General features: G+C 34.9%; 3 protein-coding genes across 4 annotated transcripts; all 3 read right to left on the bottom strand.

Moving 5' to 3' along the window:
- Positions 1 to 1,177: 1,177 nt before the first annotated feature.
- On the bottom strand, positions 1,178 to 10,624 carry ATIM (timeless family protein). 2 transcript variants are annotated; one of them, XM_023677752.2, is made up of 19 exons: positions 10,386 to 10,620; positions 10,117 to 10,269; positions 9,880 to 10,039; positions 9,375 to 9,693; positions 8,937 to 9,068; positions 8,667 to 8,856; positions 8,434 to 8,564; positions 7,720 to 7,926; positions 6,840 to 7,006; positions 6,157 to 6,235; positions 4,930 to 5,415; positions 4,479 to 4,846; positions 4,165 to 4,248; positions 3,997 to 4,095; positions 3,535 to 3,786; positions 3,326 to 3,394; positions 3,023 to 3,232; positions 2,578 to 2,685; positions 1,178 to 1,713 (listed from the first exon to the last, which is right to left on the bottom strand). In XM_023677752.2, the coding sequence occupies exons 1-19, from the start codon at positions 10,486 to 10,488 to the stop codon at positions 1,482 to 1,484; spliced, it is 3,549 nt and encodes a 1,182-aa protein (XP_023533520.2). In that variant the 5' UTR covers positions 10,489 to 10,620; the 3' UTR covers positions 1,178 to 1,481. The 2 variants fall into 2 exon arrangements, 1 of the variants encoding a protein (XP_023533520.2); XR_002815195.2 differs by lacking the exons at positions 1,178 to 1,713; positions 2,578 to 2,685 and having other exon boundaries at positions 3,163 to 3,232; positions 3,489 to 3,786; positions 10,386 to 10,624.
- A 1,291-nt stretch (positions 10,625 to 11,915) lies between these two features.
- On the bottom strand, positions 11,916 to 14,477 carry LOC111795371 (cytochrome P450 89A2-like). The gene is made up of 2 exons (XM_023677753.2): positions 13,747 to 14,477; positions 11,916 to 12,843 (listed from the first exon to the last, which is right to left on the bottom strand). Exons 1-2 carry the CDS (start codon positions 14,473 to 14,475, stop codon positions 12,040 to 12,042), a joined length of 1,533 nt encoding a protein of 510 aa, XP_023533521.2. The 5' UTR covers positions 14,476 to 14,477; the 3' UTR covers positions 11,916 to 12,039.
- A 3,644-nt stretch (positions 14,478 to 18,121) lies between these two features.
- On the bottom strand, positions 18,122 to 19,073 carry LOC111786974 (acidic endochitinase). The gene has a single exon (XM_023667153.2). The coding sequence runs from the start codon at positions 19,044 to 19,046 to the stop codon at positions 18,183 to 18,185; it is 864 nt and encodes a 287-aa protein (XP_023522921.1). The 5' UTR covers positions 19,047 to 19,073; the 3' UTR covers positions 18,122 to 18,182.
- Positions 19,074 to 20,703: the final 1,630 nt, after the last annotated feature.

Here is a 20,703-nt window from a genome sequence, read left to right as displayed (position 1 = left end):
TCAAACCTCCACTTTAATTTTTTTTTTTTTTTTTTTTTTTTTAATGTTTTACGTCAACTTTTAAAAATACAATATTATAAATTAGAAAAATGGAAACAAAAATGCCTATAAACTTATCCATGCGCATGACACCGGATTAGTTTACACTGATTTGCCAGAAACAGAGGAAGAAGACAAAATAATTCTAATAATATATATATATATATATATATATATATATATATTTTTTTTTTTTTTTTTTTTTTTTTTTTTTTTTGTGCTTAGGGTTCAATAAATTCTTGAATTTTTTTTTAAAAAAAATTAATAAAAAAGATTGTTGACCGCCTCTTACAACTTTTTAATTTTATATAGAATAAATTAAAATAAAAAAGTTTAAACAGTTATTTCTTACAAATTAATTTTGAACGACTCTATTTAAAGATTCGTTAAAATAAGAATATGTGAGATTAGAAATGAGGTGTCCTTGACTCATAATTGGATTAAGTTAAAGTTAACTCTGATTCACACTTTGAGCACAAGTTTCATTTGAAAATGATGGGCCCATATATATATATATATATTAAAAATTTGATAATTAACTTTTTAGTTAAAAAGTTAATTCTCAAATTTTTAATATATTTAGATATTATTTAATAAGAAATTTAGATATTATTTAATAAGATGTACCTTTGGTTGATTTGGTTCTGCCTTTTTCAAAAATAGTAGGGATCAAATAGGCATGAAAGTGAAATTAGCACCCTTTTATTATTATTATTTTTTTTTTTTTCTAAATGGAGCTATTATTTAACCATTAGTTTCTCATAAATATACCCAAGAAAAACTTCTAAATTTTGGACGTATTTTAATTGTGTCTGTGGAAGCAAATTTTGATTTTTTTAAAAAAAAATTCAAACAATTTGGCTCCGTTGAAAAGTGGACATTTTGGAAGGAAAAAAATTGAACTGAACATAAGCTTTCTTTTGATTTTCTCCAAAAAAAAAAAAAAAAAAAAAAAACCTTAACCGCACCAGATTTTTATTAAAGAAAAAAACAATTAATATTATTCTATCTCCTTTTGATCTCTGCGTGTGTATAAAGCCCAACACCACAGCAAATTCGGACAAAAATTGGGAGGTGTTGAAGGCTATATTGCTGACAATGAAGAACAGAGGGTGCTTCACTCCCAGAGCAGAGCCTGTGTTGACTGCGAGATATCTGGCAAAATTCTTCTTCTTTTTCTTCTTCTATACAATACTTCAAAATCAAAATTCTAATAATGTACACAAATAATGCTACACAATATCAACTCCAACTGTTGGTTGTGTTGCGCATATCATAATCACGTTAACATTGCTTCAGAAGACAACCACTGACCTTAGCATTTAACCTCAGCTTCCTCCACATTGGGATACTTGTAGCGACCCTATCATCTCAACCCATTATCATTAATTTTGTTCCAACAAACCACACTGAAGTTAAACTGAAACCTGACCATTCCCATCTCAATCTTCATCCTCAAGATCAACAATCCTAAACTTTCTTCCCGTTGTAGCACTTGCACGATACACATTAGTATCCATTTCACCTTCTGAATCTGCAAGCTCATCATCCATACTGACGCCAGCTTCAGCATCCTTACCTTCAACTTCTGTGAAGTCATTCAACTGAACATCATCGGAAGGCACTTTACCAACCCCCATAGGTTCCAACCTACTCGCTTGGTTGCTGTCCTCCCTGGAAAAGATCACTCTAGTGTTAGCAGTTTCATATATTACTTAATGAAATAAACAGACTGAAAGTACTCCAGATACTTCGAGGATGCATGTGACTAAGTTTTTCATATCATGGAAGTTTACTTGAATAAAGGAATAGGAGGCAGAGGAAGCCACATTTCCGTTCTTTGATACTTAAATTAATCAAGGAAGTTTTGGCCAAATTCAAGTTTAGACCCGAGCAACCAAGGAGAGAAATAACCTTCCACCAATTGCGTAAGAATGGCCAGCCCCCAGTTGGCAAATGATCGTCTAATCCACAAATTTAAGGTGGGAGATAACAACTCTGCTTCTACCAACTTTCCCGCCTTCTAGGATTCTTTTCTACAAATAAAAGTGCACTAGCCTGCTAATAGCATCTCCAAGGAAGGTGAAAAGAAAGGGAGAAAGAATCCTCTCTTAGGCGAAATTTTTCCTCTAGGCCTCCCATTAATTATTATGGTACCCATTAAGTATTACGGAATAGTTGACAATGAGAATACATTTCATTTACAAGGCTTAGAGACCTAGTAATGACTTCCTTTTTTTTTGGGGGGGGGGGGGGGGGGGGGGGGGGGGGGTACTTAGCATTTTTTCAACCAGCAGTAGATGTACTTCAGTTAGAATCTCACTAGCAGCACCATTGTCCCAAGCGCAAAGATATGAAACACTAACCATTGCATATGAAAAAAGGAGGATACACAAAAACAGCATAAGGATATACAAAAGGTACAAACTCAGCATGTCTTAACGACCTGGTCATGGTAAAAATGGCTAAATGACTTCTTGCTAGACATAGGAAAATACGGTTTTTTGTTGAAACACAATTATTGCTAAAAAATCTTACCATTGCGTAGACATTTCTGCATCTACACCTTCAGATTCTTCAGCAATTAATATGCTCTGCGTTGAGATGGAACTGAGCTTTTCTGTTGCAAGATGCTTCCTTTTTTTCCTATACACAAAAAATTGTAATGGATATAAATTGAAAGGAACACATTGGAAAAACAGAGCCATCTAAGTTGATAACTTCAAGCTTTCTAACAATCTTTTATACTATAATAATGAAAGTAAAAAAAAAAAAGAGAGAGAGAGAGAAAGAGAATACACCTAGAAGATAGTGTTGACACTGTATTGTGAAATGATGCCTTAATTTCTCTCTATTAGAAGTTTATTGAGGGTAATTGAAACTTTAGACTCCCAACTATGGGCAGATTACAACTAAAATTGCATTATCATGGAAGATATGAGAACATCTGATAGTTGATGGTAAAGTATGCAAGCATGCTCACCTATTTATTAATGAAAGCAATGTTTCATCGTCACTCTCAAATCCCTTGTCCATAACAGAATCATTGTGATCACCATCACTCGACCTCTTCTGATGAGAAACATATAGACCCAATTGCTTGAGCTTTCGAGAAACTTGTGCAGAAGTGAATTTGTTACCAGCATCCAGCGCATTTGCAATCATAGAACTACATCTCTTATGATCTTTAAACCTGTTAAAGCAAGCAAATTTGTTAAGAATGTTTGAAGACTTAAAAAACACCGGATTAAAATCTACCCAGAATGCAATCCAATCAAGAACTTACTGCTCATATAAAGCTCTGATCTTCTCTTCATATACTTTATCAAAAGCGACAACTCTTTTTCTCGTGTGCCTATGACATGATAAATAATATTGAGGAAAAAAGGCCAGTTGCGACAGGCATAAATGAAATTAAACCACAATGTTCAGACGAAATGATTAAAAACCTTCATGGACACATTCTAAAATGTTAGCAAAGAAAGGTTTACGTACGAAGGTTGACTCAAAGAACTTTCCCCCAAAACATCTGAATCGAGTAGATTGTTTCTTTCTACCCCATTGCTTTCTCCTTTGAGGTTTTTAGAGGTAGCAGAAAAGGCTTCATCTGCATATTGCCTCCTCTTTCTTTGAGAAACTTTTAACCCCATCCGTCTAAGCTTATTGGAAACCTGAGCAGGTGAAACTTCGACATCAGTACCAAGATTCTCTGCAATAAGTCTGCTACAGTTCCTGTCCTCCTTGAATCTGACACACGATAGGGAAAAAAAATTAATGTTTAGAATAACAGTATTCACTTCAATGAGCAAATGAAATAGGTCAGTAATTTTTGTAACGGAAAAATCCAAAACAATTGTGGAATGAGCAATACATCACCAGGGTCATTGGTCAATAATTATCAAAGGGAGGAATTAAAATAACACTGTAGATAAGAGAGCAAGTGAAATCAATGCATACTTCTCATAAAGATCTTTAATTTCAGTCTCCAGTGCAGCATCAAGAACAAGTCTCTTTCTTTTCGGAAGACTTTTGGATTTATCATCCATAGCCAGCTCACTGCAACAAATCACCAAAAAGTTCAGGAAAGAAAACTTGAAAAGCTAATAGTTGTAAATTTTAACATACTTTTCGTTGTGTTCTTTGCCGTATATCTCATCACCCAGGGTGGTAGACTCAAGGCCTCTCTCGACTTCGTCAGACTTTGCTTCACTGTCAAGTATAGAAAAGATCATCAGTTAAGACGTCAGCTATCACATAATTCTTTTATAGTATTACCATTCAATAAACATCTTCCATAATTTAAATAATTACTGAAAACTCTAGTAAGTTGAAAGTATCACAGTTTACAGTCTTTATGTAGATGGTATCAGATTCTACGTTTATTCCAAAGGATTGTTAAAATGTAAATAGATGGAGTATTCGCTCAGATTAGTTCTTACGTATGAATTTCAAACTCATTACTGATCACAACATCAGCTTCATCTTCACCTAGTGCATCGGCTATGCTTCTAGGAGTCCAATGCTTGCCCATCAACGAGCCATTTTCATCATCACCAGTAAAATTTTCCTCTTTATTTTTTTTCTTCCAACAGCCAAGCTCATGCACTAAGTACTCAGCATCAATGTAATGGCATTCTTTTCGGGTCTTCCAAAACAGAAGTTCCACAAAAAGGAGTGGCTGATTCTTTATCTTCCTTAGCATCTTTCTCACCAGACTTGTCAGGAAATCAACTATATTAGCATGTTCCTTGCATGGACTTGATTTCTGTTCAGATAGAATATCATAAAATGTGGGAAGAAGAGACAACTGCAAAATAGAAGAGAAATTAGGTTTGTATGAATAAAATCTCTTATATAGTTCTTTGCAAAAGTAACCAATCAAATGTTGACCTGGTACAGCATTGGAGAAAGCTCTAAATCCTCGGTGATCCTCCGTAAAATGCATATTATGTAATGGTTTGTATTGGTAGAATTGCTCTTGTAAAACTTAAGCAACCAGCATATTTTCTGAATAATGTTGTTGTTGGCAAAAGTAGATACTAGACTTGATACTTTAAGATCAACTTCCACAGTTCTATTTTGCTGCTCATTACCAGAAGAATCGGCTGTGCTATAACCATCATTCAATTTGTTGTTCTCCCTCTGTGACAGACTGCCTTCAAAACTCCCCGTGTTCAAGTTTAGCAGTTCAGGCGCGGTAATAGATATCTCTTCTTTACCATCATTACTTGCTTTTAAGCCATTGTTCTCCCCAACATCGGCATCTATTGATTTCTCATTCTGGGTTATGGCCGTCTTATTCCCAGCTACCTGATCTTCTGACTGTCTGATTCTAGCTGACTTTGCTTTTCTTCCCCTCCTTGATTTTTTAGAAACCTTTGTAAAAGAGTTTCTTTCAGCAAGAGAACAAAGAAATAATTCAACTCCTAGGAGATTTGACTAAGTAGATACAGATACACAACAATGCCAGGGAAAAGAGACCAATTAATTTTGTGAACAGCTCAGGCTATGAAAGTTTTGGCTATTGATATTTGATAAAAATTAACAAAACTGTCTATGTCATCACAATCACAATACTAGTATTGTCAACCTGAGCATAATTGAACTATCATCATATGTCATCGACCAAGAGATCAAAGGTCTTGTCCCTATATGTTAGATTCAAACACAAACAATCACAATATTTAATATAATAGAATAAGACTGTTAAAAACACAAAAGGTTATCTCCAGTATTGCAATAAACTTTCTTTAGTACTATTAACCACTATTTTGTTGGAAATTTTGGATCACAAAAAATCGCACTAGAGAATACTAAATTCAGATGATTAGATGCCTGAATGAAAGAAGCCTACTCTATGGCATAATAGAAATCCTTTTCAACCACAATAATTGCCAGACATATACATATGAATAACTACCATACATATGAATAACTACCCACACCGGGTCATGCATTTGCAATATGCTTAATGAGAAAAGAGATTTACATAACAGGACAACACAGATGATTTGTCCCTGCTGATAGCATGAGGAAAGCCAGAAAGATGAAAACAGTTTTCAGCATACTGTAGCCAAACCAACAATTAAAGAAATATGGTCAAGATAAGAGAATTACCCGAAGTGTTCCACGTGCTTGGAGGTCCTCCATGAGCTGTACAACTTTGTAGATCATCTCAACTAAATCTGCAAGATCACTGGCCAGTGGAACTTATAAATATGCGTGGAAAGATAATCTATATTTTTCTTAAATAAGAAACACGGGAACACTCAACTAACACCTTTAACCCTCCCCATTAGGAGTTCACACCAAAATTTAAATTCATGCCGGAGCAAGGTATTAACAAAAGGAAGAGAAAGTGAATACCAAGAGAAAAACTAAAATTTGGCCAAATCAAACTTATTCACAGTATCTGAATTTATCATGAATAATCTATGGTTTCTTTCTCACCATAAACTCCATATAATCTTTTTCATAGCATTTAGCCATAGAACCATAGCTTTTTCTTCAAGTTTATGTTCAGAAAACAACAGAATCAGATCTTTAGAAAAATTTGCTATGTAGATTATAAGAAAATTTGCATTACTTGATGTCATGATGATGAACATGAAGTGTAGGCCGCTCTAAATATTATAGGACTCAGAATAATGATATAAAGTAAAGATAAAGCTCATTGCACAGTATATAGTTGAGATTGTACATTGGACTTCCCCGAGAGCATTTGCTATTAGCAAATTCCTCACAACGTGAATCAAAACTGAGAATACGGAAAACAACTTCATCCTTGTCAAGGAAAATACCTTTTGGGTTGTTTGTGAGTGTTGAATGATTTGAGCAAATTTAAGAGGAACTGAGTGATCCCTTGATCTGTCTGATCATAAAATAATTTGTAAAGTAGAATACGAGCTGTTTGAGGTTCCTTCGAATCTTCTGGCAATAACTTTAACACCAAATCTAACATGCAAATCTGTACAAAGAAAACTCTTCATTATGCTGATGTGGCATGACAACCTAAATGCAAAATATATTTGTACTTCCATTTGAAAATCAAATAAAAAATTAGTTGTTACATCATTGTAACATTTTCTTGTACAAAAAGTCGTAAACAACTACAACTTCTGGATCCAAAAAAATTACCGAGAACAGAGAACAGCCCCAATCGTAAAAACATGTACCATTTCGATGATCCCTAAAGTAACATTACTGAGTTATTATATTGTTATTGTTATTGTTTTTTTTTTTTTTTTTTTCTTGGGGGTGGGTGGGGGGGTGGAGGGTCCTAATCTATAAAACGTTATCCTCCTTTAGAAGGTTTAAAATAAACAAGACTACACTCCGGGCGCCAAATTATCAAATAATCTCATTACATGCCTGCCTACAATGTCCAAGCATATTCATAATCACAATACACTCCAGTAACTTGCAGCAGTCAAAACAAATATTAAGGCCAAATGTTGCGTCAAGCAACATTCCAAATTTCCAAATAAGTGGATATGCAGAGTTAAAAATGTCTACATAAAGTCATTTTCGACATAGCATTTACCATTATGCATGAGTAAGAAAATATCAGAAACAAAGATGAGATCACAAATGGACTAAACAGGTAAACTAGCTTCTTAACTGTTCAAGATAAGTGAAACAAACAATAAATAGATGGATTGATAATAGGGAAGCAATCACCATATTTTTCATCAGAGAGCCAGCTGCAGACAGAAACTTAAAATCACTAGTTTCCTTTAAGCCTTCAAATGCATAGCGCCATTTTGTAACAACTAGCTGAAACATTGCCTCGTTCATTGTTGCAGCTATTGGACCGCACATGTTACCTTGGAAAAATGTGGAATCAGCATGTTCTGTTTGAGCCTCAGTAGTATCAGCTTCAATTGACTGTACCCAAGAGAAAAAAAGGGGGGGACTGTGAAGCTCCTCCGTGATATGTCAAGATGAAATATATTTACGGTCTCCAACCCCAACCAACCAAACTCTAAGAAGAATAACTCAAGCAGGATTAGAAGAAGAATGCACAAAACTATTAAGTATTGTTCAGAGTAGAAAACCATGGACGCAAAAATTTCACAAAACATGTCGAGTCCAGCATTATTAAACAAAATCCAAATAAGGCATAGTGCATTATGGCTGATACATGCAAACCTTCACAGATGAACTTTTTATCTGAGGAGGGGAAAATATAAACAAGGGATAAAACATCAAGCTGTTATGCACCAATGGCACAATTAATCATTTACAAAAATTTAAAAACATAATTCAGAGAATGTCAAACTAGTAAAAGAAAATATGAATAACAATGGGGAATATGAAATCAGTCGACTCATATGCAGTTCATAGGCGTCCAAAACAATTAAAGATATGAGCTTTCAAAAATTCAATTCTTACCTTTGAAGTTGAGAACTTGTGATACTGAAAAGAAACAGCAAACTGTGCCACCTGAAAAAAAACAACCACATCGTTGTTCTGGATGGAATGATGTTCCTTTTCAATATCTTCATGAACCAACTGCATCAAAGCTGAAAACCATTGGAGTAATTAGGATTCTGCATCTTGGTGAAATGTGCCAATAAGTCCATTCAAGAAAGAACTTAGTAACACCAACAATTCTTGAGACTAACCATTGTAGCCGCCTGAAAGAAACTGGTTGATAAAATCATGAAGTAACCGCAGAAGTTTGCTGTTTTTTGAAGTTAATCGTCCATGGTCCCATGCTATCTTTTTTATTGGACCTCGACAAACTTTAGGTTGTTTAAGACTGTTACAAGAAGTCGGCGACGGCTTTCCTTTGAGTACTAACTTCGAACCATCCTGCCAGGAAAAAAACTCCATAATTAGTCAAGACCTAAGATAAAGCCTAGACAAACATTAGCAGCAAGAACACTTTGTACCAAGGTATGTCGAGTAAAAGTTCCACTGAACTGAGAATGGCGGTTCATATTGTATGATCTAGAAAGCTTCCTTCTATCTTCCTCCATCAGAGACTTCAGACTATTGGCGGAAGATACAGTTTCTACATTATCCTGATGTTAATCAAAAAATTTAGTTAGAACAACGGATACAGGCAGTAACCGACAAGGGTGAAAGATGATGTATAAACCATAAATGTTAAAAAAGGTGGCTATTGCCTACATTTTTTTTTTTTTTTTTTCTATATCAAACTAAAAATCATAATCATTAGGCCGGTGGAACTTAATTGATATATTGGCATATAGGTAAGAGGTAGCTTTATCTTACTGAAAAATCTACTTTTACTTTCTTGGCCGGCTTGCTGCAAGTTCTTCTCGTAAACATGAATCTTTTTAGAATAAGAAGAGAAGTAAACTAACCTCGTTGCTGTTTTGAGATACTTTTGCAATTAACTCTGGTTCTTGTCCCATAAATATGAAATAAAATATTTCCAGAAAAAGTAATTTGTCTTGACGGAGATGGCTGCAAGAGCCATCAATATGTTGCGTTATCACCAATATTATGTCCATTACATTCTCCCGGAATAAAACTTCCAGAAATTTGTCTCTGAGCAATATAAACTGACAAGCTGATCCATCAGCCTTTTGCTGCAATGAGATTTCTTGAATAGCCAAAACATTTCGGAAGAGTGTCATAACCAGCTGCACCAATTTCCAGTCGTCTTCTGTGAATGTTTCACTGTTTGTAGAAGACAATTCATAACTAAATCAAATGGATTCGATGATCAAAATGAACAATCTAAAGAAACGATAAAAGTTGTGGTCGAAAGTCACCAATCCCCTGATAGCCACCAATGAATATAAAGACATAATAAAAATAAAACAAAACGGAACTAAATGCCGAGAAATTTGAAGTCCCACTCACCAATCCAGATTTTCCAGCGGACTCTCCAAAAGTGAAACAGCTACGGCAACAACATTACAGCATGTAATTAAGGACTTCAAGCCCCACAAATATTCAATCTGTTGTGCAATATCATTCGACGTGGGTTCAACGGGCATTGTGAGGAACACCAAAATCTTCACTGAAGGAATGAAGAAAAACAGTAAATGAGGCTTTTCCGCTACTTGTTAAACAATCACTTAAAAACAAAATCACTACCTGCGTTTAAGACTGCATTACGGTCATCTTGACAGTATTCAATAATGGGTATCAGATCTTTAGCCACAATGTTCCATTTACACACTTGCTTAAAAACATCACGAGTTTGCGGGTCATCTCGTCTCAAGAATCTTAGCAAATCCTTCAAATTATCTGGAAAAAGAATATGAATCGCATTAATCAACAATTGGCCGTGTAATCTTCAATTTGGTGAAACTCAAGCTTCTTCATATCCAAATAGAACATGATAGCGAAATGAATTGGCGTACCTAAACAGTATTCGCTCTTGGAGTAACCGATCCGATTACCATTGTCGTCCTCTTCGACGATTCCGAGACCAGCGCAGATAACACATAGCCCATCGATCTCCATTCCTTAACGAACAATGCACTAAATTGAGATTTCAAGCATATAAGCTTGGCGATGAAAGAGAGAATTAGATTGAACGGAGAGTTGAGAGTGAGCTTGATGGCGAGAGTGAAAACTCCGAGTTTTAGGGTTCTTTTGGCGCCAATCTGATTTGCCAATTTTCCCGCGCAATTAGATTGCGATTGTTTGGGTGCACGGAGATATTGCTGCAACCTAATGAGGTGGCATAAAGTGATTGGTTACCTCTCAGATAAAAATTATATATTTTCTTTAAAACATTATTATACCAAACTCCATCTACACTAAATTTTTATTTATAAATAATTAGCTTATTACTAGGAGAACTTCCGCCATATAGAAGATATCTCGAGTCACCGTCTCCGTCTCAATCCCGTCTCTCCCTTCTCACATAATTTTAAAAATTTCGAGTACTAAACAATTAACGAGAATAGTATTTATATATTTATAATGTTAAAAAACGATTATTTGTCTGAGGTTAGACCCCAATTATATGACAGTTGAATTCTCTCTTCAAGGTATTGTCTAAAGATCTCTCGAACTGGCCGAAAAATGGTAGATAAGTGGCACAAGACTTACTTTCCTTGATTCGCGACTCAACCAAAGCTAAGTCATCGCAGTTGAAGGAGGGAGTCGCAGGTCAATGATCTACTTTTAGTCGAGAAACTATGCTAACTTATGAAAGAATAACGAGACAAATTCAACCAAACCCTAAAAGTCAGTTCATGCGAGTTTAGGATGTTAGGAATTACGACTCTCCACAATGGTGACTTACTTTCCTTGATTCGCGACTCAACCAAAGCTAAGTCATCGCAGTTGAAGGAGGGAGTCGCAGGTCAATGATCTACTTTTAGTCGAGAAACTATGCTAACTTATGAAAGAATAACGAGACAAATTCAACCAAACCCTAAAAGTCAGTTCATGCGAGTTTAGGATGTTAGGAATTACGACTCTCCACAATGGTGACTTACTTTCCTTGATTCGCGACTCAACCAAAGCTAAGTCATCGCAGTTGAAGGAGGGAGTCGCAGGTCAATGATCTACTTTTAGTCGAGAAACTATGCTAACTTATGAAAGAATAACGAGACAAATTCAACCAAACCCTAAAAGTCAGTTCATGCGAGTTTAGGATGTATGATATTGTCCACTTTGAGCATAAGCTCTCATGGCTTTGCTTTGGGCTTCCCCAAAAGGCCTCATACCAATGAAGATAGTATTCCTCACTTATAAACCCATGATCTTCCACTAAATTAACCAATGTGGGACACTCCCAATCCCAATAATCCTCAACATAGGAGTCATGTCCGTGGTAGACACACTCGCCACTCTAATTTTACAATATAAAAAGTAACCGACTCGAAGAAATGAACTTAGGGTTAGATTCAGTTGAATTTCATCAATTACATAATCAATAAAACACTTCATTATTTGTAAAAGTACTAATATTACTTAACAATCAAGTAAGTAATTATGTATTTTTTTTCGAGGTCGAACGTTCAAATTTTCTTTTAAATTCGGAACGTTTTATCGTATCTCCTAAAATCTTGGACGTATGTGGGGTTTGAGAGGGTTGTTCATAACAATGGTGAACTCCATCTTCTCGGACAAATCAACCTCGACTCCTTCCACAGCTTTCCATTCAAATCGCCAAACCAAATTTGCCACAAAATATTCCAAATGAAGCATTGCCAAACCAGCTGCCGGACACATTCTCCTCCCTACACCAAACGGCATCATCTTAATCTCCTTGCTCCCCGTTACGTCAAACGTCATCGCCTCCGCCTCTCCGCCGCCACCCATGAACCTCTCCGGCTTAAATGCCATCGGATCCTCCCACACTTCAGGATCCCACCCTATCTCGGCCGCCATGATATTCACCGTCCCATTTTTAGGAATGAAATAATTCTCCAACATCGTGTCTTCTTTCACGGCGTGCGGTACCACGAAATGCCCCGGCGGGTGGCGTCGTAATCCTTCTAGAACGATAGCTTTCAGATATGGAAGCTTCTCCAAATCTTCTTCCTTCACTTCTTCTTCCTCCTTTGATCCGTGTTGTTGTGGTTCCTTCATAACTCCTTTGATCTCTTCATAGAGTTTATGTTGGATTTCTGGATATTTCACCAAGTTTGCCATTATCCATTGCAAGGTTGTCGCGGTGGTGTCGGTCCCAGCGTTGAGGAACTCCGAGCATAATTTCACCATCTCTTCATCTTGAAGCTTTCTATTCTCGTGGGTTAGCTGCAAATCGAGTAATGTATCCACATATGATACCACATATTCTTCTTCTTTTGCTCTTTCATGTTTAGCCTTCTCTCGTGCTTTGAGAAAAGGCATTAGAACCTATCAAAGATATAAACAAGGTTAAAATAAAACATTACATTTTAGATTTTATACTTTGAATTTGTTTGTAAGTTGTCATGCATGTCATGAATATTGCATCTTCCATATATGTATCGACTTTTATTTAGTTCGATCTCTCATTTATTTGTTCATAATTTTTTTTTCTTTTTTTGTCAACTAGGACTTGCGTAATTCCGAACTCAAACCCACCTATTAGAGTAGCGAGCTGGTTACTGCTTGAAATCGAAGATGGGAAAGGGATAATGCTTAGAGGATTGGACGGGCTTTGTGATGTCTCACATTGGTTGGAGAGGAGAACAAAACACCATTTATAAGTGGGTGGAAACCTTCCCCTAACAAACGCGTTTTAAAGCCCGGAAGGAAAGCCCGAAAGGGAAAGCCCAAAGAAGACATATCAGTGAATTTGATGGGAGGAGAACAAAACATCATTTACAAGGGTGTGGAAACCTTCCTCTATCAGAAGGAGATGCGTTTTTAAAGCCTTGAGGGGAAGCCCAAAGAGGACAATATCGGTAGATCTGGGCCGTTACAGGCTTGCTTTAATCGAATGGCCCAAAGAGGACAATATCGATGGATCTGTGCCGTTACAGGCTTGCTTTAATCGAAGGGGGAGAAATGAGGGAGTAAGAAGGTGGATCTGGGCCGTTACAGGCTTACTTTAATCGAAGGGCCCAAAGAGGACAATATCGGTGGATCTGGGCCGTTATAGGCTTGCTTTAATCGAAGGGGGGGAGAAAGGAGGGAGTAAGAAGATGGAAAGACAGGGACTATCAGTTTGTATTTGACTAGAGGTAGTAATTTTGTAAGAGACTTAGATCAATCTTACTACAACAATTGGTATCAAATCAATGCATCAATACAAAAAGTATATAAAGAGTTGACCTTTTCTTGCTTGGCTTTGAGGTGTAAATAAGCCTTCCACCGGCTCCGAAGCAAAATCTTCATCAACTTAGGCCAGAAATTGAGCAGAACAAAGCGCTGAAGATTCACCAACATCTCTTGCTGCACTTGTTGAATTTCCATTATCTCTTTCTCATTCAATTTGTCTCCAAAGCACATCAAAACCAACAAACTAAACATAGCCGATTGAAAATGCTCGACAACCACACACTCCTCCCACCCACGACACAAAAGACGGCTTACCAGATTACCCAAAACCCACCTCCGAGCTTGGGAATAAGCCCTGACCCGCGAAGGGTGGAGAATCTCCGCCGCGAGATTGCGGCGGAGGACACGCCAGGTGGGGCCGTAAGGGGCGGATGTTATATTGTCCAGGCTGGCAGAATCAGCAATCTTGTCGATTGAGAGGAACAGGGGACGGTCGGCAAAGACGGCGCCGTTTTGGACAAGAGCCTTGTGGGCGATTGATCGGTCGGCAATGAAAACGGTCGGGGATGGGCCTATGTGGAGGGTGATGATTGGGCCGTATTTAGCGAAGAAGGTGCGCAGCACGGACTCAAGGTGAAGCGGCGAGCGGCGGAGCAATAGGAAGTTTGTTAGAATTGGTAACGCCGGCGGCCCCGGCGGGAGGTTGTAAGGGCCTTGCGGTGAGGGAAATAAAAATGACTTCACAAGCAACGAGAAGATGAGCGACAGAGTTACCAGAAGCATCCACATCTTCTAATTTTGTATTTAATTACAAACCTATGATACATATATATATATATATATATATATATATATATATACACACTTTTTTTTTCTTTTTTCTTTTCTTTTCTTAGATCAAGACACTATTTTATTTTTATTTAAATTCAAGTTATTTATTTTTTGTTATATCATTTTAATGAAGTTATTATGAATATAAGTCTATGGTATCGTTTATGAAATATTTGCACGTATTACGTATGTCAGGTATGTAGTGTCATATATATTTTATTAGAAAAAAATAAGGTTGTTATAGAAAAACTTGAAGGAAGAATCTTTGTTGAGCTATACAATGATGTCATACCTAAATCGTTGAGAATTTTGAGGTGCTTTTGTGTTGACAGCGGACTTTTGCGATTGTGCGACACTCACTCTCAACACTAAATGAGTCAAATCAATTTGGATTCGGGCGAGCAACATATGTTCAAGCCTCTTGCACTGTATTGATGATAAGGTTTTAGAGATGGGGCAGAGAGATTTTTGGAAGCCAGTTTGAAAGTATGAATGAGATCAAATTTGAAAGTAACGTTATATAACTATAAACAAAAGTCAGCTGCAAAAATTTAAGTGGGAGGAGTTGACAATTAATCACACCCGTAATGAGCTGCAATACACATTAAGGCAATTCAAGTCTGACAGACATACACATAATTTTTTCGAATAGTCATATGAACAAAAAATACAATGGTAAGACAATACAACATGAAATTAAATAAAGGTTTGGCGTGACATGGACATGCGGCCAAGAACAACACGCCTTGAATAAGCATAATTGTGGTACTTTGACATTGCTCCAAACATTGGAGTTACTCTCGATTTCAAGGTCTTTACACAACATATCTTCTTTATATTTTTTTAATCATTTTTTGTTCGATTGGCTGTTTGACAACGCTCGATTCGAGGGAGATTTTGAGAAATTTTTTATGGCTTTCGATTGTGAAATTTGTGTTTGAAATTAAAGATTTGGGTGAAAGATATGCATCTTCGTCTCCAAACTTAAGAAAATGGGTGCTTTTTAATTTATTTTAAAGATATATATTTTATTTATCAAAAAATGATAGCGTTGAAATTCGAGTTATTGATACGAATGATTCGTAAAGGGATGTTTATATATTTTATAATAATTCATATAAATTATTTATAGAGTTCAATCATTTGAAAATGAGAGTTTTGTTTCTTTAAGATTATTTAAATTATTTATCACATTAATATTTAAGCAAAGACTATTCCCCACTCTATCTTTAAAAACATTCTTTTAATTAAAAAAAAAATCTTAAAAATATTCTTTTAATTTAAAAAAAAAAAATCTCAAAAATATCCTTAAAATTAATAATGTATTTATAGTTTTGAATAAAAATCATTAAAATCTTTAAAAAATTCATTAATATGGATGAAAATTTTAAAATTTTAAATTTTTAAAAGAATTAAAAATTATTTATGAGATGGTGATATATATTTGTCTATTTTTTAAACTCATGTACAGGCCTCCGCAAAGGTTGAGCATCTCCACCGTAAGATTGTCACAGAAAATACACGAGGTGGGATTATGAGGCGTGGATGTTATGTTGTGGTGGGGGGTGGTGGAGGCAACGAGCTTGTCAAGGGAAAGGAATAAGGTACGGTGGGAGAAGACCGCACCGTTTTGGACTAGAGCCTACTACATTTAAAATTTTTTTTAAAAAATTAAGTATTTAGTTTATGATAGGGTTGTGGGATGTTATAAATATTTGTTCCCGTCCTTCTTCATACCACAAATCTCAATTCAAGAGTTAGGTATAAAATAAATAAAAAGTTCGTAGTATTTAGTATTGGTGGAAAAAATACACATCATAAATCTTTAAATTTTAAAAAATGTGATTTGATCTGTATGATATTTTTTAAAAAAAAAATTAGACAGAAATTCATTACTTTTTAAATTTTAAAATATATATAAAATTAAAAATTTATAAATTATTAAACAAATTAAATTTGAAAGAGTAAAATTTAAGAATTTATTTCATTTAACCTTAAAAAAAATCCGGAAATTGTAAAGAGTAGTAAAAACATTAAGATATTTGCAAATATAGTAAAAAGATTGTAATTTAATTTCTCTTATTTTATTTATTTATTTCAATTGTACGATATATTTAATGTTTGGCATATTAATAAAAACTATAGAGTATATTAATAATTACATTTGTGTGCTTCAACAATGGAGAAGATGAACTGAACTTATAGTAAGGGAAAATATGAATGTCTTGACGTGTGGGACGTGGCATTTGGAAAATATTACCAACTGTAAAATTAATTGCCGTGTTAAGTTGGAGAGGAAAAATAAATTAATTAATTATAATTTTAGGTGATACGATTAATTGGAGAGGGAAAAGTGAAAATTTTAATAATTAATAATTATTTTAATTATTTTATTTGTGAATATTCTTCTACGATGTATAAAAAATTCAAATATTCGGTGGTAATTGACATAAATAAAATCATGTTTAGTTGAATAATTAAAACAAATGTATATGTAGTACAGAGTTGATTTGGTATTTTATTCTGGTAACATTATTGAAAGAACATTACCTCTGTCTGCATCATTAAATTTGGTGAGTATGACTTTTTGAGTCTCTACATCGACAAGCACCAAGAAAAAAAGAAACAAATTATTTAGTGCTTCATTTTGATATTGATTGTGAAATTGTGTTGCTGCGTTAGAAGAATGATAGCTATACTGATTCGGTATACTCTAAAAACACCCTCGGTATAATATTGACGATCTTACAAAGATAAAATTCCAGTTAATCTTACAAAGATAAAATTCCAGTTAATTTCCATTTACTGATCTCATCTTTTATGGAATCGATCCCCTTTTGACGGTACAAGAATACGTGGAGCTCAGCATATTTGGAAGCACAGGAGAACGTTATTTTGCTGATATTATCACCAGTATTCGATACTGGGTCATTCATAGCATTAATATACCTTCTCTATTCATTGCAAGTTGGTTATTCGTTAGCACGGGTTTAACTTACGATGTTTTTAGAAGCCCTTGTCCAAATGAATATTTTACAGAGAGCCGACAAGGAATTCCATTAATAACTGGCCGTTTTGATATATAATACGTAGATGAATAATTTCTTTTGAGTGCTGATTTTGAGACTTGAACAATGAGATCTCACTCATTCGTTGGCGTGAAAGAGACTTGGTTTATGATTAGATTATAAACAAAAAGTTTATTAGATGGTTAATAGTGTTTAAAGAACTTAAAGTTCATTATATATTAAAATAATTAATATATAGTTAGTAGTGCAGTTTAAAACCCTAACTATAGCTCACGACGAAGCTGTAACTTGTAATATCGTAAGTGAGGTAGAGGTATAAAATTCGAAGAAAAAAAATATATCACGAGCTTACCTAAAAATTCTGGCCAGCAATGAAAACAATCAATTTTCCGACAAAATGTGATGTAAAATTGTAGAAGATTCATACATATTTCACAATAATATGATATTATTTACTTTAATATTCTTCATAAACATTATACTAATATTCATTATAGTTATATACTCTTTAATAAAGAGTTATTTTATTACATCACACAAATTTAAATATATATATATATATATATATATTAAAAGGACAAGAATGCCCATTTCTTGTTTTACTTATTCAGGGCTAATTAAGTAATTAGCTTAGATGCTGCCTTTAATGGCGTCGCTGTAGCCATTGTCAAAGAACTTGCTCCACAACATAACTCCTCCATAGTTGGAAGAAGATTTAATGGTCGGAAGAATTTGAGAAATAAGGACATCCGATGGAATAAACCCGCCGCTCGGCGCAGCTTCAGGCGCCGCCGGCAGCCCCATGAAGAGCTTCCCGGCCGGAAACGTGGACCACTGGTTCCAAGAATTGAGGAGATTGTTAGTGTTTCCATCAGTAAACATGCACGGCGGGTTGTTGTAGAATTGAACCCAAACCAAATCAAACAGCCCGGTTTTAATTGCAGTGTCCAAGTGCGCGTCGGGGATCGGACATTGCGGCGCGGCGGAGATAACGACTTGACCCAACCCCTTCAGTTTCCGGGCCAATTCGTCCCAGAATTGACCCGACCCGGCTTCGATATCGAAATCGACTCCGTCTAAAACGGCGTCGCCTAGCGGCCTGGAACTCGACTGACCGCCGAGGTAATTATTCCAGATGAAATTCGCTACTTGTGCCGCGTCATCGGCGGAGGAGAGCGAGTAGCTTCCAGCTCCGCCGCCGATTGAGAGGAGGACTTTGACGCCTTGACTTTGGCAGGCGTTAATTTCGCTGCTTAAGAAAGCGCAGCCGTTGTTGTCGGGGTTGCAGTGGCCGGCGAGGTTGAGTACCGGAGATTGGCCGTTGCCAAAGGAGGAGAGAAATGCCACGTTGACAAATTGGTAGTTTCCGGTGGCGCAAGTGGAAGCAAGAGAGCCTTCATTGCCGTTTTGACCCCAATAAATGGCGATTCCGGCGGCGTGGGATGATCGGAAAATGGAAGCGGCGAGGAGGAACATAACTAATAGAGCAGCCATTTGTAATGAGCTTTTTGAGTGATTCAACAATGGAGAAAATGAACTGAATTTATAGGAACCAAAAAAATAAAAAATAAAAATAAAAATAAAAATAAAAATTATTAAATGAATTGCCGTGTTTTAATTGAAGATGAAAAATAAAAATTATTATTATTTACATCATTCTATTTTTTTTTTAATTATTATTTATGGATTAAACTCAAAAAAAGAAAGAAAAGAAAAGAAATTAAGAATAGTCAAAGTCTTTGGGTCAACTGAGAAGACTGGAATGTGGTGACGTAAGCAAACAAAATTATTATGACCAAATTGCCCTGCCGTGACTCGTTGGAATTGGAAATTAATACAAAATTTACTTATAATTTTGACTTATTCTCCTCTGCATTTTGTACTAATATTAAATGTAAATTATTTGACACGTTCCTCCGCTAATTGTTCTTTTTATTAATTTTCTGTTTAATTACAATCATTAGATGGCTTAATCTTATTCTTTCTATTTAATATTTTTTTATTATTCAATTGAATATGATTTTTAAAATTTTAAAATTGTTTTTAATAAATTTTTGATTTATTATTCAATTATTTTTTTAAAAATTACGAGCTTACTATACATAAAAATAACAAAATTAATCAAATTTTAAATTTAATGGACCAATTAAAAAAAAAAGTAAGAAATTTATTATACATTTTTTAGAACTTTTTTTACACGTATTTGAAAATTCAAATTTTCTTATTTCATTTTTTTTTCTTTTAATGTTTTAACTTTTAGTTTTTTTTTTTTTTTTTTTTTTTTTTTTTTTTTTTTTTTTTTTTTTTTTTTTTGTTTAAAAGGTTGTAATTTTGCTAATTTTGTTTTAACATTTTTTCAGTTCTAATTTTCTTGGTTTGCTTAAAATTAGTTTATGATAAAATGTTTAAAAATTAATTAAAAGACATATATGACATCATTTGTCGTATCATTCACGTAAATTTTATATAAAATTTGATTATCTAAATGATTTTAACAATATTATTAGATATTCATCTTAATTTTCTATATTATTATAAATAATATCTTGTTGGAGCTGTTAGGTTCTGAGTCATACTTACTAGAAATATAAAAGTAAAACACTAGAAGATGAAAAGACATACAATACCTCAGAATGTACTATAGGTGGATACGACTAGTTGTCAACTTCTCCTTACCCAAGATTATATACTGCAAGCCGTTTTTATTTCTCTCTTGCTTGCTTATATAATGTCTCTTTCGAAAATCTCTTTCTACCCTCGTTTTCTAAAATCTTCTCTTAAAATCGAGGCTAGAGGCTCGAGCATACGTCGCTTGGCCGTAGGCGACGCAAGAACGAATTGGCTTAGCTCACTTGTCGTTGGAAAGTGAATGCCGCACAATTGCAAGTCCGCTGCCATTAAAAGTGCGATTGTGACACAATTTAGAGTTAACTTATGATATTCGGAATGCAACAATCATTTCACTACGTTAACCCAAACCTCCCATTTAAAAATTATAAATCAAAATAGTCGGAAGAGAATTAAAATAACAATTTTTTTTGTTTACATTTTCAACGGTTTAAAATATGTGAGATATATCAATAGAAATATAATACACTAGATAGAGTGGATTACCAAGTTCTTATCAAAATTGATGATGTAAAACCAAATT

This window comes from Cucurbita pepo, chromosome 5 (genome assembly GCF_057944985.1).
Source record: "Cucurbita pepo subsp. pepo isolate OVF chromosome 5, ASM5794498v1, whole genome shotgun sequence".
Taxonomy (NCBI): Eukaryota; Viridiplantae; Streptophyta; class Magnoliopsida; order Cucurbitales; family Cucurbitaceae; genus Cucurbita; species Cucurbita pepo.
The sequence above is the reverse complement of the archived record's forward strand: the minus strand, read 5'-3'. Positions and strand labels throughout refer to the sequence as shown.